General features: G+C 38.5%; 2 protein-coding genes and 1 pseudogene across 2 annotated transcripts; all 3 read left to right on the top strand.

Moving 5' to 3' along the window:
• The first annotated feature begins 832 nt into the window (after positions 1–832).
• LOC109560873 (olfactory receptor 7A10-like) lies at positions 833–1,887 on the top strand (annotated as a pseudogene).
• A 5,377-nt stretch (positions 1,888–7,264) lies between these two features.
• Positions 7,265–14,996, top strand: LOC109560871 (olfactory receptor 7A17-like). The gene is made up of 2 exons (XM_019963340.2): positions 7,265–7,429; positions 14,016–14,996. Exons 1-2 carry the CDS (start codon positions 7,265–7,267, stop codon positions 14,994–14,996), a joined length of 1,146 nt encoding a protein of 381 aa, XP_019818899.2.
• A 5,314-nt stretch (positions 14,997–20,310) lies between these two features.
• LOC109560870 (olfactory receptor 7A10-like) lies at positions 20,311–23,384 on the top strand. The gene is made up of 2 exons (XM_070792251.1): positions 20,311–20,448; positions 22,605–23,384. Exons 1-2 carry the CDS (start codon positions 20,311–20,313, stop codon positions 23,382–23,384), a joined length of 918 nt encoding a protein of 305 aa, XP_070648352.1.
• Positions 23,385–23,915: the final 531 nt, after the last annotated feature.

Genomic DNA, 23,915 nt, shown 5'->3' with positions numbered 1-23,915 from the left:
CAGGTAATTTTGTGTCTCTGCTTTATCTTTCTTCAGGCTTCTGTTCAAATTTCTCCTAGTTTGCAGATCTTCTTCAACTTGCATTCAAATGTAACACCTCCATTCACTCTATTTGTACTTATTTTTCCCCTAAAACCTATCACTAGGTATATGCTTTTTGTTTGCTAATTTATATTCTTTCTTTATTATTTATCATTGGGAGTCTCATTGTCAGCACCCTATACTTTTAGCCCAGAATACAGTCAATTGTTGTTTAATAGTTAATTTATGTCTGACTCTTTTGCAGTCTCATGGACTATAGCCTGCCAGGCTCCTCTATCCATGGGATTTCCCAGACAAGAATACTGGAGTGGGTTGCCATTCCTTCTCCAGGGGATCTTCCTGACCCAGGTATTGAACTCTCATCTACTGCATTGGCAGGTGGATTATTTAGCACTGAGCCACCTGAGAAGGCATACTATTCAACATAAAATAATTTTGCATTTAAACTGTGTCATAAGATTACCTGTTGGTGGAAAACTTGCCTATGGGAATTTCTATTCATTGTTGTCACAGCTTCCCTGGTGGCTCAGACCATAAAGAGTCTGTCTGCAATGCAGGAGACCTGGGTTCAGTCCCTGAGTCAGGAAGATCCCCTGGAGAAGGGAATGGCAACCCACTCCAGTATCCTTGCCTGAAGGATCCCATGGACAGAGGAGACTGGTGGGCTTCAGTCCATGGGGTCGCAAAGAGTCAGACATGACTGAGCAACTGAACTGAAATGAATTGATAACACTTATGATGTTACGGAAGGCCATTTAAAATGACTGAATACAATTTACAGCATTTCACTATGCTAAGGTCTATATGTATAAAAATTAGTCATTTTTCCTTCTGTCCTAGTAGTGATCACTACCACAGGGTACCAGGCAACAATACACAAATTTCAGAATTTATTCTTCTGGGATTCTCAAAGGAACCAGAATTTCAGCTCCTCATATTTGGCCTTTTCCTATCCATGTACCTGATCACTGTGTTTGGAAACCTGCTCATCATCCTGGCTATCATCTCAGATTCCCACCTCCACACCCCCATGTACTTCTTCCTCTCCAACCTGTCCTTTGTAGACATCTGCTTCACCTCCACCACTATTCCAAAGATGCTGCTGAATATAATAACTCAAACCAAAGTCATTACCTACGAAGACTGCCTTACCCAGATGTATTTTTCTTACTGTTTGTACAGTTGGACAACTTTCTTCTGACTGTGATGTCCTATGACCGCTTCATAGCCATCTGCCACCCCCTGCACTACACGGTCATCATGAACCCTGTTCTCTGTGGACTGCTGGTGCTGATATCATGGCTAATAGATGCCTTGAATTCCTTGTTACAAAGCTTACTGGCATTATGACTGTCTTTCTGTACCATCTTGGAAATCCCCCACTTTTTCTGTGAATTCAAAGATGTGATCCAACTTGCCTGTTCTAACACCTTTCTCAATAATGTGATGATGTATTTTGCAATTGGGCTGTTTGGTGGTGGTCCATTCACTGGGATATGTTACTCTTACTCTAAGATAGTTTTCTCCATACGTGGAATCTCATCAGCTCGGGGGAAGTATAAAGCCTTTTCCACCTGTGCATCTCACCTCTCAGTCATCTCCTTGTTTTATTGTACAGGCTTAGGAGTGTACCTTAGCTCTGCTGCTACCCATGGCTCACACTCAAGTGAAACAGCCTGTGTGATGTACACAGTGGTCACACCCATGCTGAACCCCTTCATCTGCAGTCTGAGAAATAAAGACATAAAGAGATTTCTAAGAAGATTCTTTGGGATGGCAGCTGTAAAAGGGCCAATTGTCCTGGGGCTGAAGAAGTGTCAGTTATTACAGCACTCAAATCATTAGAGGCAGAAATTGTGATTCTTGATCAGATTGCAGAAAGAGCTCTTATTCCTTACATTTATTTCCTGGTCTTTCTATTTCTTTGATTTCAACTTCTCCATATAATTTAAGTAAGTCACTTGATTAAGCTTTCTATTCTGTCTGGTATATGGATACCTTTCCTTACTTCTCTAAGTTTCTTATTTTTTTCTGAAATTGGATAAGGAATATTTGAAAATTTCCATTTACTTCATGGGAAAATTTTTGTTCCTCATTTTTTCCCTTTAAGTGAGAGCTATCTTCCCAAGTATTTTTTTTTTAATTTTCCATAAAGAATTGTCTTGAGCTGTATCACTCACATAGAAAGACCACACTTAGCAGCTAGAGTAACCTATATAATTCCACTGCAGAGTGAAATCCAAACCAGTTTGTTATTTTGAGTCTCTCATTTTTTGTCTATATTATAACTTTATTTCCATGATATCTTGGTAATATCAACTTTATTCATACTGTTGAGTTTTATAACTGCTCTTCTGGGGTTATATGCTGCTTGTTCAACCTGTGTCCCTAGTATCTACCATGCTGTTGCTGCTAAGTCGCTTCAGTCGTGTCCAACTCTGTGCGACCTCATAGACAGCAGCCCACCAGGCTCCCCCATCCCTGGGATTCTCCAGGCAAGAACACTGGAGTGGCTTGCCATTTCCTTCTCCAATGCATGAAAATGAAAAGTGAAAGTGAAGTCGCTCAGGTTGTCTACTTGAAAGTTACACAGTCGTGTCTGACTCCTAGCGACCCCATGGACTGCAGTCTACCAGGCTCCTCCGTCCATGGGATTTTCCAGGCAAGAGTACTGGAGTGGGGTGCCATTGCCTTCTCCGAGTATCTATCATAGTCACCTATTAAAAATCATCATCAAATGTGTATCTCCCAGTAAAATCTATATTGAAATGCAAATGTGAATAAATAGACCGACCTAATATGGTCTTTGTGCTCCAAAATCATTTCTGATGGTAACTGCAGCAATGATATTAAAAGACTCTTGCTCCTTGGAAGAAAAGCTATGAAAAATCTAGACAGCATATTACAAAACAGAGACATTACTTTGCCAACAAAGGTCCATATAGTCAAAGCTATGGTTTTTTCAGTAGTTTTGTATGGATGTGAGAGTTGAACCATAAAGAAAGCCAAGCACTAAAGAACTGATGCTTTCAAACTGTGGTGTTGGATAGGACTCTTGAGAGTCCCCTAACTGCAAGGAGATCTAGCCAGTCAATGCTAAAGAAAACCAACCCTGAATATTCACTGGAAAGACTGATGCTGAAGCTGAAGCTCTAATACTTTGGTTACCTGATGTGAAGAGCAGAGTCATTGGAAAAGATCCTGATTCTGGGAAAGATTGAAGGCAGGAGAAGGGGATGACAGGATGAGATGGTTGGATGGCATCACCAACTCAATGGACATGAGCTTGAGCAAATGTTGGTATATGGTGAAGGACCGGGAAGCCTGGCCTGCCACAGTCCATGGGGTCACAGAGTCAGACCTAACATCAACTGAACAACAGTAACAGTATGGTCCTATTGTCACAGATAACCTTAAATATGTCATAGCAAATTTTCAACCTTACATGTAAAAAATTTCTGTCTATATATCTACTCATTGAAAAGTGGAAAATTGGTGTCCAAGAGAGAGGGAGTCTATACACTGGAGTTAGTGATTATTTGGTGTGTTTTATAATTGTTTTCCTGGATCACTCAATTTTGACTTTAAAATTTCCTGTCCTGATTACAGTTATGACTCCTCTGTTGCTCTGAACGAAGGATCTTCACTTTTCTAAATTTCATCATAACCACTAAAGAATCATGAGCAGTGAATGAACAATATCAAGCTGAATGATTTCATTTGTCCTTCCTCCTCAGGAACCTTCATTCTTCATGATCAAAGGATGACTCACAAGCAAGCTGAAATTTCTACCTAGTCATGTGATTCCAGATCACCATTTACTTTGGCACAATGTGCATATCCTTCCAACCATTCCAAGTTTCTTAGAACAAGTTCCTCATTAAGGAGAAACCAATGAACCAACTGATAATCTAGTTATCTGAAACAAGTTTAAATAATAATCATGAATATTGTCCCCAAATCAAGATGTATGCCAAAAATAAAAAGCAGTGGATTTTTATGCGTGCTCTCATTACTGTTTGCTTGGTTGTTTCACTTAGCTATTGCTGCATAACAAGTTATCCTAAATCATATAGTTTATTACACTGCCTTTCTTATCAAGTGAAATTATATAGCTGGAGGTGCTCTGATCACTATTCAGATGCTCATAAGTCCATATAGCTGAGTACAACATTGTGTACATTGTGTATGATCCTATCATCCCAATGTGCTCACTCCATACCTGTGTGCTCACCTCACATCAATAAATTCAAGAATAGTAGATTTTCAATAAATCCCCAAGGGATGAACCATGCTATTTATATCTGTATTAGATACTGGTGTGTCCCACATTTATCATCTTGATTATTTTCATATATGAGATTTCTCAGCCCAATTACAAACTGCCAGTTTCTGGAGTTCTTTGCCCAAGAGCTTTATTTGACAGTCAACTTTGCCTGGTCTGCCAACTTGCATGACTATCTAGTAGTTGCAGTGAAATAATACCCTGTGCAATGTACTTCTTCTCATACAGCAAGTCCATACCTGACCTCTAGAAATTGATTAATATTTTATGCAAAAACATAAAATATTACATTTTTTGCTGCTTCTGTTAGTCTTTTCCAGGCAAGTTGTTTCTCACATTCTCATTCATGACTCTCATTGAGGGTGTCTGTCTTTCTTTATGTTTCAAGTTAGCTAGTTTCTCTAGCATCATGCCTCCCCTGAGGTGGAACAGGTCAATGTCATGTGCAACATTTGGTCCTGTGGTCTCTCCCACAAAAAAAAAGTGAAAGCATATGAGTGAGAGTCAAGCTTCCCCAGCTGTGCAGGGGAACCAGTGACTAAATGTCCATCCAGAAAACTGACATAAACTTCATGAGAAGGGGGTGGGGAGAGATTGGAATAACAGCAGCCAGGACCCTTGAAGGGAATCATAGATAAGCAGATTCTAACAAATGCATCATGAATTCTATCAGGAAATGTTCTAAAACTATTGATGGTTGTAGATATCTAAGAATTGCTAAAAAAAAAATTGAATTGTACATTTAAAATTGGTAAATTGTATGGCATGTGAATCATATCTCAATAAAGCTATTTTTAAAAGTTAAAAAATCTTTAAAGAAAGAAAAAAGGAAGCTATAGTCCAATATATTGGATGAATATACATGAAAAATTTCTAAACAAGATCCTTGCAAACCAAGTTCTATGGAGCATTAAATGGATCATAACCGAGGATCACATGGGGTTAATCTCTGGGACACAAATGTGGTTCAACAAAAGCAAATCAATCAATGTAATACACCATATGAATGGAATTAAATAACCATAGATGCAGAGAAATCATTTGACAAAATTCAACATTCTTTCATGATAAAAATTCTACCAAAGTGAATATAGAAGGAATGAAGCTCAGCAGTAAAATGACCATATATGAAAAGCCCACAGATGACATTATACTGACTGGTAGAAAATTGAAAACATATTCTTTAAGCTCAGACACAAGACAAGAGGGTCCACTCTTACACTTCTATTCAACATAGTCCTGAAAGTTCTAGTTAGAGTACCTAGGAAAGAAAATAAAGGCATCCTAATTGAAAAGAAAAACATTAATTTGTCTGTTTGAAGAAGATAATTCTCTATATCTATCTATCTATCTATCTATCTACATGAAAACCTAAAGGCTCCATCAAACAATATTAGAACACATAAACAAATTCAGTAAATTTGCGGGATAGAAAATCAATATGTAAAAATCAATTATGTCTATATACACTAACAATGAACAATCTAGAAAAGAAAACTCTCAATTATAATAGCATCAAAAAGGATGTAAAAGTATTCAGAACCAAGAGGTCAAATTCCTATACACTAAACCGTTTTTAAGACTTTCATGAAAGAAGTGGAAGTAGGCACAAATAAGTGGAGCAATATCATATGTTCTTGGATCAGAAGAATTAATATGTATAAATAGTAGACAACATATTAAATAATTACTTTTCCTATATTAGTGTCTCAGGGACATCACAATCTAAAGCACATTTACATTTATGCAATGAGAAAATCTCTATCATCTAAAAAGTGAATATTTCCCAAATTGAATTTAAATTTCCTCTTCTACTTAAGATGAGATTACAACACAGTATGTCTTTCCCCAGGGGAAGTTAAATGTATAAATTCAGAAATGTAATCTCAGTTTCTTGAACAAAATTTTATTGGCTAAATGTCTATGGTGTTGGTGGTGGTTTAGTTGATAAGTCATGTCTACTCTTCGTGACCCTACGTATTGTAGGCTTTTCTGTCGATTGGATTCTCCAGACAAGACTACTGGAATGGGTTGCCATTTCCTTCTCCATTTGATCTTCCTGGACCAGGGACTGAACTGGTATCTTCTACATTGTAGGTAGATTACCGACTGAACCACCAGGGAAGTTGAATAAATATCTATAGCCAATTCCCAATGCAAATGTAAAATTACCACACTAATGATTTAAACAAACACATTTACATTTATGCTCCTACAATTCTGGAGGTCAAAAGACTGAAATGAGTCTCACTGGGTAAAGTCAAAATGATTGTGGTGCTGGAATTCTTCTGGAAGCTATAAGGAAGAACATATCTACTTTCCTATTCTGAGTAAATATTATAGAGGGGAAAAAATCCAAATATACACCTTACAATTAACAAACATTTCAATGTGAGGGACTAAATGACAATTCTTAACTTGTGATATAATTATGAAATTTCAAATGATTTTGAACAATGTGGCATGAATCTGAGGTGTGCAGAGCTCAAGGTTTATATCAAAGGAATAAAGTTCTCCTCCTTGACCTTATTAAAGAGAAGAGAAATTTTCTCTAGACATCAGGGGCTGTGTCTCTACTACAAAATACTTTATAGACTCAAGGAATCTAATCTATGCCAAGTATGTAATGTAGTCTTAAATTTTGAGAAAATCTTAGGTCAGGTTTGGGATGAGGTGCTGGAAGATTAGACTGAATAATTCAGAATGTACACGAGGAAGAACTATGATAATAAGCTCTGGATTTTCTTGACTCTAACCTGGTCTCTTGGAAACCCAGAATCTCCAGGATATTCCCTTCCGTCTTCAGACTAGTGTCCCACCGGGAAATCATGTGCTTAGAGTTTGGTGTAACAAGACAGAAATGTGCTGATGAGCGGACAAGGGGAACTATAAATATCTCCTCTGCTGCATCCCTCAGCCTGTACAACCTTTGATTGCATGGGGCGTGTAGTTGCTCTTGGAGTCCTAAGTCTGGCTGGGAGACTCTCACCACCCTCCTCCCTGCTGTATTTTGAGGAGCCAGAGATTCAGTCTCCATCATTAACCATCCAGGAGGAGTTTGGAGTTCCCCTCAGTGACCTTCCTCTCAGAGTACCCATCCAGGTGAGTTGGCGAGTCCAGGAGATACTGTGGAAAAGGATCAGAGAAAATCAAATCCAAGAACATATCCTTGAGGTCACCTGATAGCCACTTGCTGGGCCCAACGCTAAGAGATTGCTAGTTGTTTGCTTTTCTGATTAACTAATTAATACATTTATTTATCATGCTGAAAAGGGATGTGAGCATGAACCTTCACAGGGGTGACTGTTGACTATGAAGTGAAGGTAACCCATTAGAGTCAAGAATGGCTGGCATACCGTGCTTCTAGTAAAAGCAGGACTTATCTAAGGGGTTTTGGAGAAAAAGGAAGTAAATAAAAATCGTTTGGTGTGGAGGTAGTCTGACAAATTGTGGGTATTTCTTTTTTTTTAAATTTTTAAGATGGGCTATTTTTGAAACATTTCTATATTAGTAAGAAAGATCCAGACCAATGTATTGCTTGCAAATATTACTTTGTAATAATTAATGTTACATTAATTACATTAATGTAATGTAACATTACATTAATGTTACATTATCTCTTTTTCACTCTGGGGATTCAGATTAAAAAATGTCTTTGAGAATTAAAAAGCAGTATGCTGAATAGCTTTATTTTGCAAGTATTTTTCTGTGAAGCTGAATACTATCTGTGGATTACTTTTTCATTTGTATTCTCTATTATAGTCTATACAAAATCTTTACATTTGTGTAGGAAGGGTCGGAGAATTTTTATTCTTGTTTTTGATTACATTGTTCCAAACAAGGAACTGGAGTTTTTCTACCAAATCTCTGTTTAAGACTGAGTTCTTTTATGAATGTACAGGTGTATATGTAAGGGGTTGTGAGTGTGTGGTCGAATATATCACTCATTCTATCCGGTTTTCTCCATATTTTTCCTTACTGAAAAATTGAGCTGTCACTTTAGTATTCTTGAAGATCTTTGATAGAAACAAAAGTGAAAGTGAATATTCTTCTGTATGTGTGCAAGCGTGCTCAGTCACTAGGTCACCTCTGACTCTTTATGACCCTATGAACTGTAGCCCTCCAGGCTCCTCTGTCTATGGATTACCCTGACAAGAATATTGGGGTGGGTTGCTATGCCCTCCTACAGGGAATCTTCCCAAACAAGGGATCAAATCCTCATCTTTCATGTCTGTTGCATTGCATAAACTTATATGACAGTATATTCTTATATAGGATGAAAATAAAACTAGGCACTGTACTGCCTCTTCCATGAGTTTAAAAGACCTTCCCTTATATCCTTACATTTCCAAGTCTTTGGAAATTTAATCTATAGCCAGAGACCCATAATGTTACTGTCAAATTTTTATTATATTATTTTGCTGTATAAGTTAGTTTTGGATTCTTATTCAATTTTGCTTCATATGGTTGATTCAGTTCAGTTCAGTCACTCAGTCATGTCCAACTCTTTGTGACCCCATGAACTGCAGCATGCCAGGCTTCCCTGTCCATCACCAACTTCTGGAGTCCACCCAAACCTATGTCCATTGAGTCAGTGATGCCATCCGACCATCTCATCCTCTCTTACCCGCTTCTCGTCCTGCCTTCAATCTTTCCCAGAATCAGGGTCTTTTCAAATGAGTCAGCTCTTCACATCAGGTGGCCACAGTATTGGAGTTTCAGCTTCAGCATCAGTCCTTCCAATTAATATTCAGGACTTATTTCCTTTAGGATGGACTGGTTGGATCTCCTTGCAGTCCAAGGGACTCTCAAAAATCTCCAATACCACAGTTCAAAAGCATTGATTCTTCGGTGCTCAGCTTTCTTTATAGTCTAACTCTCACATCCATACATGACCACTGGCAAAACCATAGCCTTGACTAGACAGATCTTTGTTGACAAAGTAGTCTCTGCTTTTCAATATGCTGTCTAGGTTGGTCATAACTTTCCTTCCAAGGGGTAAGTGTCTCTTAATTTCATGGCTTCAATCACGATCTGCAGTGATTTTGGAGCCCAGAAAAATAAAGTCAGCCACTGTTTCCACTGTTTCCCCATCTATTTGCCATGAAGTGATGGGGCCAGATGCCATGATCTTAGTTTTTTGGATGTTGAGCTTTAAGCCAACTTTTTCACCCTCTTCTTTCACTTTCATCAAGAGGCTCTTTAGTTCTTCTTAACTTTCTGCCATAAGGGTGGTGTCATCTGCATATCTGAGGTTATTGATATTTCTCCTGGCAATCTTGATTCCAGCTTGTGCTTCCTCCATTCCAGTGTTTCTCATGATGTACTTTGCATATAAGTTAAATAAGCAAGGTGACGATATACAGCCTTGATGTTCTCCTTTTCCTATTTGGAACCAGTCTGTTGTTCCATGTCCAGTTCTAACTGTTGCTTCCTGACCTGCATAGAAACCACTAATTCTAGTCTAATTGAATTCTTACTGACACTTTCTATATTATAAATTCTTTGTTCTTTTTAAACTTCTTTTCCTATAGATGTATAATCTATATATAATATAGATTTGCATATATATTCATATAATTTTATTCAAATAAATAGAATTATGTGCATATCATACACACTCTTTATATTTTAGTGCAGTCTTGTTTCTTCTTTGTGTCCACTGTTCCTTCTTATTCATTAGTACCTCATGGACTTGCCTCCAGTTCACTAGTGTTTTGTTCATTCACTATTTCAAAGTCTGCCTAATATTCGATGCTATGGCTGTGTTACTCACATTTTGAAAAACTGGATGCTTCACTCCTGGACACTCTTTCACACTTTCTTTCATCATTTTCCCCTTTGCACATTCATCTTGCAGTGTCAGCTTCCTATTTATTGCTTAAACATTACATCAAGCAGCTTTATCTTTGTCCTGTCATCCACAGGACTGAACGTGGTGACTCATCACCACTGACAACCATTCTTTTGCAAATAGGAAGGTGAGGCTAATCTTTTTGTATATATTTTCAGTCACCTCAGGAAGATAAATACCATGCTTCCCATTACTTGGGTAAACATGTAAAAATATAGAATGATTAAATTGCCTCTTATAGTTTAAATAGATACTTGTGATAGATCCAAGATTTGATGAAAGGTTTCCTAATTTTAAAAGGATGTGTTTAATACAATTTAGAAGTGTCTTTTACCATTTCCCTATAAAATCCTTTCACTATTTTTGTATATTGTACATTCCCATTAGCAAGTTCTGGGTTTTTTCTCTTCACTGATCTTTCTAGTGGGATGTTGAATTGATAGGATGACTTGCTATCATAAAGATATAACTTTTTTTCAATCTGGAGATGTATATACATATATTTCCTGGTGGCTCAGACAGCAAAGAATCTACCCTCAATGCAGGAGACCTGGGTTTGATCCTTTGGGTCTGGAAGATCCTCCCCTGGAGAAGGGAATGGCTACTCTTTCCAGTATTTTTGCCTGGAGACTTCCATGGACAAAGGAGCCTGGCAGGCTGCAGTCCATAAGGTCATAAAGGTGATTGAGAGACTGTGTAAGTGTAAGTGTAAATGTAATGTGTAAGTATATATGAATATATGTGTTTATATACTATACACACATATTTGCTTTATTAGTTATTCTGAGCATAAAGCAGATTTACAGAGCGCAAGGAACAATACACTGGATGATGGATTCCCCGTGTCTTGAAGTTTTAGCAATAGCACAGAAGTCACTTTATTTTTCAGCATCCTCTGACACAACCCTTCATCACCCTCCCTCTTACATTTCCCTGAACACTGGCTTACTTTTGAGCTTAAATATCTAAAAAAAGATCTTCAGTATCATTGCAGATTCTTTTACCAACAAGACATGTACATGACCTGATAAACTATTGTCACCTGTTGCGTCTTCCTTAAATTCTGTTTTCAAACATCATCTAGTTAGCAGATTAACTGATTAATAAATATAGCTCTCAATGAAAAATAAGTGCCAGCCACTCACTTTTATACCTGCATATTTTCTTTATTTGTAGCACCTAAAACCACCCAGTGTGGTACATATTTGCTTATAGTCTTTCTCTGTGATTGGACTATAGGGATTTTATTTATTTTTTCTTTTCAAAATATGTTTTTTTTAATTTATTTTATTATTATTTTTTTAATTTTTAACTTTACAATATTGTATTGGTTTTGCCATATATCAATATGAATCTGCCACAGGTATACACGTGTTCCCCATCGTGAACCTTCTTCCCTCCTCCCTCCCCGTACTATCCCTCTGGGTCGTCACAGTGCACCAGCCCCAAGCATCCGGTATCATGCATTGAACGTGGACTGGTGACTCATTTCATATACGATATTATACATGTATCAATGCCATTCTCTCAAATCACCCCACCCTCTCCCTCTCCCACAGAGTCCAAAAGACTGTTCTATACATCTGTGTCTCTTTTGCTGTCTCATATACAGGGTTATTGTTACCATCTTTCTAAATTCCATATATATGCATTAGTATACTGTATTGGTGTTTTTCTTTCTGGCTTACTTCACTCTGTATAATAGGCTCCAGTTTCATCCACCTCATTAAAACTGATTCAAATGTATTCTTTTTAATGGCTGAGTAATACTCCATTGTGTATATGTACCACTGCTTTCTTATCCATTCATATGCTGATGGACATCTAGGTTGCTTCCATGTCCTGGCTATTATAAACAGTTCTGTGAGGAACATTGGGGTACACGTGTCTCTTTCCTTTCTGGTTTCCTCAGTGTGTATGCCCAGCAGTGGCATTGTTGGGTCATAAGGCAGTTCTATTTCCAGTTTTTAAAGGAATCTCCACACTGTTCTCGATAGTGGCTGTACTAGTTTGCATTCCCACCAACAGTGTAAGAGGGTTCTTTTTCTCCAGACCCTCTCCAGCATTTATTGCTTGTAGACTTTTGGATCACAGCCATTCTGACTGGCATGAAATGGTACCTCATAGTGGTTTTGATTTGCATTTCTCTGATAATGAGTGATGTTGAGCATCTTTTCATGTGTTTGTTAGCCATCTGTATGTCCTCTTTGGAGATATGTCTATTTAATTCTTCGGCCAATTTTTTGATTAGGTCATTTATTTTTCTGGAATTGAGCTGTAGGAGTTACTTGTATATTTTTGAGATTAGGTGTTTGTCAGTTGCTTCCTTTGCTATTATTTTTCTCCCATTCTGAAGGCTGTCTTTTCTCCTTGCTTAGAGTTTCCTTTGTTGTGCAGAAGCTTTTAATTTTAATTAAGTCCTATTTGTTTATTTTTGCTTTAATTTCCAATATTCTGGGAGGTGGGTCATAGAGGATCCTGCTGTGATGTATGTTGGAGAGTGTTTTGCCTATGTTCTCCTCTAGGAGTTTTGTAGTTTCTGGTCTTACATTGAGATCTTTAATCCATTTTGAGTTTATTTTTGTGTATGGTGTTAGAAAGTGTTCTAGTTTCATTCTTTTACAAATGGTTGACCAGTTTTCCCAGCACCACTTGTTAAAGAGATTGTATTTAATCCATTGTATATTCTTGCCTCCTTTGTCAAAAATAAGGTGTCCATACGTGCATGGACTTATCTCTGGGCTTTCTATTTTGTTACATTGATCTATATTTCTGTCTTTGTGCCAGTAGCATACTGTCTTGATGACTGTGGCTTTGTAGTAGAGCCTGAAGTCAGGCAGGTTGATTCCTCCAGTTCTATTCTTCTTTCTCAAGATTGCTTTGGCTATTTGAGGTTTTTTGTATTTCCATACAAATTGTGAAATTATTTGTTCTAGCTCTGTGAAGAATACCATTGGTAGCTTGATAGAGATTGCATTGAATCTATAGATTGCTTTGGGTAGTATACTCATTTTCACTATATTGATTCTTCCAATCCATGAGCATGGTATATATCTCCATCTATTAGTGTCCTCTTTGATTTCTATCACCAGTGTTTTATAGTTTTCTATATATAGGTCTTTAGTTTCTTTAGGTAGATATATTCCTAAGTATTTTATTCTTTTCGTTGCAAGGGTAAATGGAATTGTTTCCTTAATTTCTCTTTCTATTTTCTCATTATTAGTGTATAGGAATGCAAGGGATTTCTGTGTGTTGATTTTATATCCTGCAACTTTACTGTATTCATTGATTAGTTCTAGTAATTTTCTGGTGGAGTCTTTAGGGTTTTCTATGTAGAGGATCATGTCATCTGCAAACAGTGAGAGTTTTACTTCTTCTTTTCCAGTTTGGATTTCCTTTATTTCTTATTCTGCTCTGATTGCTGTGGCCAAAATTTCCAAAACTATGTTGAATAGTAATGGTGAAAGTGGGCACCCTTGTCTTGTTCCTGACTTTAGGGGAAATTTTTGAAAGGCAAAGTCCAAGACAAAAATTCATAGACAAAGAAGTCATAGAGACCCATTTAATAGGGTGAATTCCTGGCAAATATATATATTGGCAACCCACTCCAGTGTTCTTGCCTGAAAAGCTCCCTGGACAGAGGAGCCTTGTGGGCTACAGTTCATGGGAGTCGCAAGAGTGGAACACAGCTGAGCCACATGCACACACACACACACACACATATGTAGCTTACCTTCAAAATATTAATTGCAAAATTCCACCTATTTTAGTAATGCCCATTTGTATGAAAATTAGTCATATATATATATATATATATATTTTTTTCTTTCCTAGTTTTCACATCAACCTTATGGACCTAGTAATAATACACAGATTTCAGAATTTCTACTTCTGGGATTATCAAATGAACCAGAACTGCAGCCCCTCATATTTGGACTTTTCCTCTTCATGTACCTGATCACTGTTTTTGGAAACCTGCTCATCATCCTGGCTGTCAGCTCAGACTCCCACCTCCACACCCCCATGTACTTCTTCCTCTCCAACCTGTCCTTTGCAGATATCTGTTTCACCTCCACCATCATCCCAAAGATGCTGTGGAACATCCAGACTCACAGCAAAGTCATAACCTATGAAGGCTGCATCATCCAGATGTATTTTTTGTTACTCTTTGGGGCATTTGATGTCTTCCTCCTGACCATGATGGCCTATGATCGGTATGTGGCCATCTGTCACCCTCTGCACTACATGGTCATCATGAAACCCCAGCTCTGTGGTATCCTGGTTCTGTCATCTTTTATTATGAGTTTCCTATATTCCCTGATGCAAAGCTTAATGGTGGTGCAGTTGTCCTTCTGTACAAAGCGGGTAATCCCCCACATTTTCTGTGAAGCCAACTTGATGATCAAACTTGCCTGTTCTGACACCTTCATCTGTGACATGGTGGTATATTTTGTATCAGTGGTGCTGGGTGGTGGTTCCCTTGGTGCTATTCTTTACTCTTACTCTAAGATAATTGCCTGCATAAGTGGAATCTCATCAGCTCAGGGGAAGTATAAAGCATTTTCCACCTGTGCATCTCATCTCTCAGTTGTCTCCTTATTTTCTTGTTCAGTCCTGGGAGTGTACCTTACCTCTGCTGATACTCACAGCTCACACTCAAGTGTGATCGCCTCGGTGATGTACAGTGTGGTCACACCCATGCTGAATCCCTTCATGTACAGTCTCAGGAATAAAGATATTAAAAAAGCTCTGAAAATATTTGGGAAGGAAACTAATAAAGAGTTAAGTGTCCTGGGGCTGAAGAACTGCCACTGATTGCAGGGCTTAAAACTCAGAGCATAAATGGTGAATTTTTTAAATTTCATTTTGAAGGTAGAACTTGCTCTTTCTATTTATTTATGGAATTTTTATGTATTTGGTTTCTGTTTATCTATACAAGTTAACTCACTTTATTAAGCTTTCTTCTCTCTGTGATATTGAGAGTTTTCCCCTTTGTTGTCTTCCTATTAATTCTAATTTATTTGCCATCTTGGAAAAGAAATATTTGGACATTCCCATTTATCTCATTGGACTATATGCAATTCTTAATACTTTTTCTCAAATGAAAAATGTAATCCTACGCAATATTTCCTTAGGTTTCCTAAGAGTACTAGGTTGTACAAACTCTATGAAAAAACACACTTGGCAACCGAGAGTTGATGAGTTTAAAAGTTCAGTTCAGTTTCTCCCTCGTGTCTGACTCTCTGTGACCCCATGGACTGCAGCATGCCAGGCTTCCTTGTCTATCACCAACTCCCAGAGCTTGCTCAAACTCATGTCCATCGAGTTGGTGATGCCATACAACCATCTCGTCCTTTGTTGTTCCCCTCTCCTCCTGCCTTCAATCTTTCCCAGTATCAGGATCCTTACCAAAGAATCAGTTGATAAGTTTATATGACAGGAAAATCTGAGACCACAGTTTTTCACTGTATTTCCACTAATCATAGTATATTACTAACTTAGTTGTACTTCATAATATAAATTAACATAGTGTCTTATAGCAGGCTATTTGTTTTTATTCTCCTGACTAGGGTACTCCTCTTCTCTAACTCACATCTGTATACACAGCTCCAACACTAGCTCTTGATTAAAATCGATTATCAAATACATGTCTGTTAGTGATTTCTGCACAGAAACAGAAATTAGAATAAAAAGGTGAATTGATACTACCTTGAACTGTTGTTGTTGTGTAGTCACTAAGTTGTTTTTGACTATTTTTTTTTTTGCCACCTTTAACCCAAAGTCTTTTAATTCTTCATGTCTTTTGTATCCATTCTTTACATTTTAACCATCATCACATTGTATAGATTCTTCTTCTTCTTCTTCTTCTTCTTCTTCTTCTTCTTTTTTACTTTACAATATTGTATTGGTTTTGCCATACATCAACATGAATCCGCCATGGGTGTACACGTGTTCCCCAACCTGAACCCCCCTCTGACCTCCCTCCCCATACATCCCTCTGTCATCCCAGTGCACCAGCCCCAAGCATCCTGTATCATGCATCGAACCTGGGCTGGGGATTCATTTCATATATGATATTATACATGTTTCAATGCCATTCTCCCAAATCATTCCACCCTCTCCCTCTCCCACAGAGTCCAAATTACTGTTCTATACATCTGTGTCTCTTTTGCTTTGACTCTTTTTTTTGACCCAAGGACTGAAGCCTGTCATGTTCCTTCTATTGATATTGCTGATAATATGGCTCCTCCTTGCATTGCTTTAAATGAAATAACTCCCTGATTTAAAGTGTTGCCATAACCACTAAAGGTATCATGATTAATCATTATCAGTATCTTTCATTATATATCCCCTTTACGATCAGAAATTTCTTCATCTTTCTGGTCAAAGAATACCTCAAGCAAGAGCTTGAATTCCTGTCAAAGCATATAAACCAGGTTCACCAGTTTTCCTACACAAAAAATGCATATCTGGGATGACCCAGAGGGATGGTATGGGGAGGGAGGTGGGAAGGGGGTTCAGGATTGGGAACACGTGTACACCTGTGGCAGATTCATGTTGATGTATGGCAAACCCAATACAGTATTGTAAAGTAATTAGCCTTTAATTAAAATAAATAAATTTAAATTTAAAAAATGCATATCCTTTCAATCGTTCTTGGTTACCGGGAAAGGAATCCCAATAAGATAATCTTTTTAATACAGCTGTCTGAAAAGAAGCAATGAATGTTTTCTTCATATATAATAGCAAGGCAAAAGTAAGCAGCAGCAGATTATTATCACTGCCCTCACTTCTGTTCACTTTGATTAGATATAAGTTAGCTAAAGTTGTGCCAGATATCCAAAAATCCATTGATCAGATTCTATGGTGAAATGTTGTCATGACCTCTGCTGTTCTCCTCTTGAGTCTATTTGGGTCTCTACCCTGTGCTTGTACATCTCATTAATGATGTAGGATGTGGTCATGATGCTCTTCTCTCTTGAACAAATATATTATCAGTTTCTGGTATTCACCTATTTTACCTTTTATTTTATTGGAAAAAAAAGTGCAACAAGTATGAATTGCCTTAATTTAGTACTAGAGTTCCTATATCTACATTTTCCTTTTTCACAGGCAGAGCAGACATCCACTACCACTGCTCAGTGTGAATCAGGTACCCGGGGTTCAGGTTCCTCTTTGATCCATGCCCCGCTGTATTTTATTTCCTGAAGGCAATGGCACCCCACTCCAGTACTCTTGCCTGGAAAATCCCATGGACGGAGGAGCCTGGTGAGCTGCAGTCCATGGGGTCGCTAAGAGTCAGACATGACTGAGCGACTTCACTTTCACTTTTCACTTTCATGCATTGGAGAAGGAAATGGCAACCCACTCCAGTGTTCTTGCCTGGAGAATCCCAGGGACTGTGGATACTGGTGGGCTGCCGTCTGTGGGGTTGCACAGAGTCAGACACGACTGAAGTGACTTGGCAGCAGCAGCAGCAGACTTATTTAGTCATGTATGGATGTGAGAGTTGGTCCATAAAAAAGGCTGAGCGCCAAAGAATTGACACTTTTGAACTGTGGTGCTGGAGAAAACTCTTGAGAGTTCCTTGAACTGCAAGGAGATCAAACCAAATCCTAAAGGAAATCAACCCTGAATAATTCATTGGAAGGACTGATGCTGAAGCTCCAATACTTTGGCCACCTGATGCAAAGAGCTGACTCATTGGAAAAGTGGAAAATTCACTTGATGAGAAAGATTAAGGGCAGGAGGTGAAGAGGCAACAGAGGATAAAATGGTTGGATGGCATCATTGACTCAATGGACATGAGTTTGAGAAACCCCATGAGATAGTGAAGGACAGATGAGCCTGGCGTGCTATAGTCCACGAGGTCACAGAGAGTGGGACAAGACTTAGTGACTGAACAACAATGATAGACTCACTGGCATTATTCACATCCTATAATCTGCACATAGTTAAAATGCACTTTTTAACAAAATATAGAAGTCTTACAGAAATAACAGGATACACTGCACAGTTCTGTTTATGTATAGTTCAAGAAAGTTCACAATAACTCTAATATCATTTTTAGGAAACTGTCAAAAATTTAATCTCCTGGGTCTTACTGTCCTTGTTTCTGAAGAAAATGTGAGATAGTAAACATAACTTCAGACAAATGTTGTAAGAAATGAGATGTGTGGATATATTTTGATGGGTCCAAATAAAACCTTCAAAGAAGACAGCCATGTGTATATGTATTCATTTATACAAATTTTTATTTCAAATAAACATATGCACATTGATTTGTACACAGCCTCATGTTTTATGTTACAAGGAAATGTGTGAGAAAGATGGAGAGGATACATGTAAAAATAATGAATGCTTGACTGAATATAGTGTAAATGGTAGACAACAAATTAAATAATTACTTTTCCTATCTTAATGCCTCAAGGACATCACAATCTGAAGCAAGTTTACATGTATGCCATGAGAAAATCTCTATCAGATAAAGAGATTGAATATCCCCAAATTGAATTTAAATTTCCTCTTCCCAATTAAGATGGGATTATAACACAAAATATCTTTCCCCAGGGGAGGCTCAATAAATGAACTGAGAAGTATAATCTCCATTTCCTGAACAAAATTTTACTGGGAAAAAAATATCTGTATTCAATTTCTAATGGTAAGGAATCTCCACACTGTTCTCCATAGTGGCTGTACTAGTGAAAGAGACATGTGTACCCCAATGTTCATCACAGCACTGTTTATAATAGCCAGGACATGGAAGCAACCTAGCTGTCCATCAGCAGATGAATGGATAAGAAAGCTGTGGTACATATACACAATGGAGTATTACTCAGCCATTAAAAAGAATACATTTGAATCAGTTCTAATGAAGTGGATGAAACTGGAGCCTATTATACAGAGTGAAGTAAGCCAGAAAGAAAAACACCAATGCAGTATACTAATGCATATATATGGAATTTAGAAAGATGGTAACAATAACCCTGTGTACGAGACAGCAAAAGAGACACATATATATATAGAACAGCCTATTGGAGTCTGTGGGAGAGGGAGGTGGGGGGATGATTTGGGAGAACGGCATTAAAACATGTACAATATCATATGTGAAATGAATCGCCAGTCCAGGTTCGATGCAGGATACAGGAAGCTTGGGGCTGGTGCACTGGGATGACCCAGAGGGATGGTATGGGGAGGGAGGTGGGAGGGGAGTTCAGGATGGGGAACACATGTACACCCGTTGTGGATGCATGTTGATGTACGACAAACCCAACACAATATTGTAAAGTATACAAAAAAAAAAAAATTCTAATGTCAAGATAAAATTACCACACCAGTGATTTAAATAATTTATGCTCTGACAATTCTGGAGTTTGGAAGCCTGATATGGGTTTCTCTGGACTAAAAATCAACATGTTTGCAGGGCTTGATTTCCTCGGGAAGCTAAAGGGAAAAATCTATTTCCCTATTTTTCATTCAGACTATTGTAGGAAAAGAATATAAATATATTCATTACAATGAACAAACATTTCAATATAAGGGATTAAATCAGAACTCAACTTGTGATAGAATTAAGAAATTCCTAGTGATTTTGGACTATGTGGCACCAAGCCAAGCTGTACAGTGCTCAAGGTTTATATCAAAGGAACACAGTTCTCCCCCTTGTCCTTGCTGAAGAGGAGAAGAACAACTTTTTCTAGACCTCAGGGGTTGTGTCTTTACTACAAGTCAATATTTGAAGAGTCAATGGATCTATTCTAGGAAGGTATGTAATCTATTCCTAAACTTGGAGAAAATCAGGTTTGGGATGAAGCATTTTTCAAAGGTTAGACTGAAGAAGTCAGCAAAGTGCATGAGGAAGAACAATGATAAATAGCAGTTGATTCTCTTGACTCTAACCTGGTCTCTTGGGAACACAGAATCTCCAGGACATTCCCTTCACTGTTCAGACCAGTGTCCCATAGGGAAATCACGGGCCTAGACGTTGGAGTAGAAAGAGGGAAATGTGCTGATTAGTAGATGGAGGAGCTGTAAATATCTCCTCTGCTGCTCCCCTTAGTCTGTACAACCTTGCACTGAATGGAATGTGGTTATTGCTGTTAGAGTCCTAAGTTTGGCTGAGAGACTCATGCAAGCCTCATTTCAGCTGTATTTTGTGGGGCCAGAGCTTCAGTCTCCATTATTAACCATCCAGGAGGAGTTTGGACCTTCTCACAGTGATCTTCCTCTCAGAGTTCCCAACCAGGTGAATTGGCGAATCCAGGAGGTACTGCAGGAAAGGGTCCAAGATCAAATCCATGCATGTGTACCTGAGGTCACCTGAGAGCCACCTGCTGGGCCCAGGGCCCAGAGCCCAGACCTTGCTAGCATTGACCTATATAAACTGTCAAGAGAGGTAATTGGGAGCTGCTATATAACACAGGGACCCAAGCCCAGTGTTCACGCTAATCTTTTTAAATAGATTATCGACCACCTTCTTAGGAGAATAGGGGCTTCCCTCGTGGCTCAGATGGGAAAGAATCTGCCTGTGATCTGGGAGAACTGGGTTCGATCCCTGGGTTGGGAAGATCCTCTGGAGAAGGGAATGGCAACCCACTCCAGTATTCCTGCCTGGAGAATTCCATGAACAGAGGAGCCTGGCAGGCTACAGTCCTTGGGGTCACAAAGAGTCAGACACGACTGAGTGACTAACACTTTCAGGAGGATAAATACCCCTATTCTCACTATTTGGGTAAAGATGTAAGTTTTTGAATGGTTCAGTTGCCTCTCAAAATTCAAACAGCTAATATGTGGTAGTTCCAAGATGCAGTGTCAAGTTTTTAATTTCAAAAGTTGTTACTAATATAGTTTAGAAGTTTATTTTACCATTTCAGCTTAAAAATCTCCCACTATTGTTGTATATTATGCATTTCCTTTTCTAAATTGTGGATTTATTCCCTTTGCTTATTTTTATAGTGGGATGTTGAATTGATAAAGTGACTAGATATCATAGTGATATCTCTTTTATCATTTACATATTTTTCTGCTTTATTAGTTAATCTGGGTATCCAGGGGATACACAGAGTGCAAAGAACACATGGACAAGGAACTCCCCGTGTCTTGAAGTTTTAACAATAGCAGGGAAGCCACTTTATTCTTCAGCATCCTCTAATAAAACCCTTCATCACCTCCTTCTCACATTCCCCCAAACAATGGCTTAAGTGTGAAACTTGGATATCTGGGGGGAAAAGACCCTCAGGTTTTTTCACAGGTTCTTTTCCCTTAAGGACACACATACTACCCTGATAACCTCTTGTCACCAGCTGTGTCCTCCCTTAAGTATCTTTTTAAATATCATTTTGTTTACAGGATTCCTGAATTCCCAATAAAAAATAACAGCCCTCTCTCTTATGAAAGTGAAAGTGTTAGTCACTCAGTCATGTCCAATTCTTTGCTACCCAATGGACTGTAGCCTGCCAGGCTTCTCTGTCCATGGGCTTCTCCAGGAAAGAATACTGGAGTGGGTAGCCATTCTCTTCTCCACGGGATCTTCCCAAGCCAGGGATTGAACCGAGGTCTCCTGCATTGTAAGCAAAATTCATAACCATCTGGGTGAACACTTCATAGCAGCTGCCACCACCTGGCATGAAATATATTTGCTAATATTCTTTCCTCATTCATGATTAGATTGTAGGACTTTTGTAGGACAAAGCTGAGACAAGAATTCATATACAGGGAAGCCACAAAGAATCCTTTAAGGGGATGAGATTCAAACTCTATGTGTGTGTGTGAGTGAGCTTAGTTGCTCAATTGTGTCTGATTCTTCTGAAACCCTTTGGACTGCAGCCCACCAGACTCTTCTGTCCATGGGATTTTTCAGGCAAGAATACTGGAGTGAGTTACTATCTCTCTGTTTCTACAAAAATCTAGATATAGATCTCTCTTTCTCTCTCTCTCTCTCTCTATATATGTGTGTGTGTATGTGTGTGTGTGTGTGTGTGTGTGTGTGAGTTGAGCTTCCCAGGTGGCACCATTAGTTCTAAAGAACCAGTCTGCCAATGCAGGAGACATAAGAGATGCAGATTCGATCCCTGGGTTGGGAAGATCCCCTGGAGGGCAACCCACTCCAGTATTCTTGCCTGGAGAATCCCATGGACAGAGGAGCCTGGTGTTCTACCATCCATAGGGTCACAAAGAGTCAGACATGACTGAAGCGATTTAGCACGCATGTAAGTTTTCAGTTAAGCCATATATACAAGTGCTGCTAGGTAGTGGCTTCTTCATTGGTGTGTGTGTGTGTGTGTGTGTGTATGGCTTAATTTAAAACTTTAATATATACAAGCTATATATATATATATATATATATATATAATTGTAATATTTCACCTAGCTAGTAATGCCCATTTGTATGAAAATTAGTTATATTATTTTTTTCTTTTCTAGTCATTACATCTACCTTATGGAACCAGTAATAACACACAGGTTTCACGATTTCTTCTTCTGGGATTGTCAAAGGAACCAGAGCTGCAGCCTCTCATATTTGGGCTTTTCCTCTCCATGTACCTGATCACTGTGTTTGGAAACCTGCTCATCATCCTGGCTGTCAGCTCAGACCCCCACCTGCATACCCCCATGTACTTCTTCCTCTCCAACTTGTCCTTTGCAGACATCTGGTTCACCTCCACCACCATCCCAAAGATGCTGTGGAACATCCAGACTCACAACAAAGTAATAACCTATGAAGGTTGCATCATCCAGATGTATTTTATATTACTGTTTGGGGGACTGGATGGCTTCCTCCTGACTGTGATGGCCTATGACCGGTATGTGGCCATCTGTCACCCTCTGCACTACATGGTCATCATGAAACTCCGGCTCTGTGGTCTCCTGGTTCTGCTATCTTTTATTATGAGTTTCCTGTATTCCTTGCTACAGAGCTTAATGGTGGTGCAGGTGTCCTTCTGTACAAACAATGAAATCCCTCACTTTTTCTGTGAACCCAGTCAGGTTGTCCTGCTTGCCTGTTCTAACACCTCCATCTGTGACATGGTGATGTATTTTGCAGGAGTGCTGATCAGTGGTGGTTCCTTCACATGTATTCTTTACTCTTACTCTCAGTCTCCTCTGTATGTGGAATCTAATCAGCTCAAGGGAAGTATAAAGCATTTTCCACCTGTGCATCTCACCTCTCAGTTGTCTCCTTATTTTACTCTTCAGTCCTAGGAGTGTACATTGCTTCTGCTGATACCCATGGCTACAGTCAAGCGTAATCACCTCGGTGATGTACACCGTGGTCACACCCATGTTGAACCTTTTCATCTACAGTCTCAGGAACAATGACATAAAAGGAGCTCTGAAAATATTATTTACAAAGGAAACTATAAAAGAGATAATTGACTTGATATTGAAGAACTGCTGTTAATTGCAGGGCTCACAACTCAAAGCCATAAATTGTGATTATTTGAATCACATTTTGAAACTAGAACTTGCTCTTTCTATTTATTTCTGGAATTTTTATTTCTTTGGCTTCCATTTATCTAAAAAACTTTAACTACCATTATTATGCTTTATTCTCTCTATGATATTGAACATTTTCTCCCTTTTTTGTCTTCCAATTATTCCAAATTTATTCCCAATCTCAAATATTAAATATTTGAAGAATCTCATTTGTCTCGTGGGACAATATGCATTTCTCAGTATTTTTTTTTCTCAAATGTCATATATAATCCTATGTAATTTTCCATTAGTTTTCCT

This window comes from Bos indicus, chromosome 7 (genome assembly GCF_029378745.1).
Source record: "Bos indicus isolate NIAB-ARS_2022 breed Sahiwal x Tharparkar chromosome 7, NIAB-ARS_B.indTharparkar_mat_pri_1.0, whole genome shotgun sequence".
Classification (NCBI taxonomy): domain Eukaryota; kingdom Metazoa; phylum Chordata; class Mammalia; order Artiodactyla; family Bovidae; genus Bos; species Bos indicus.
The sequence above is the reverse complement of the archived record's forward strand: the minus strand, read 5'-3'. Positions and strand labels throughout refer to the sequence as shown.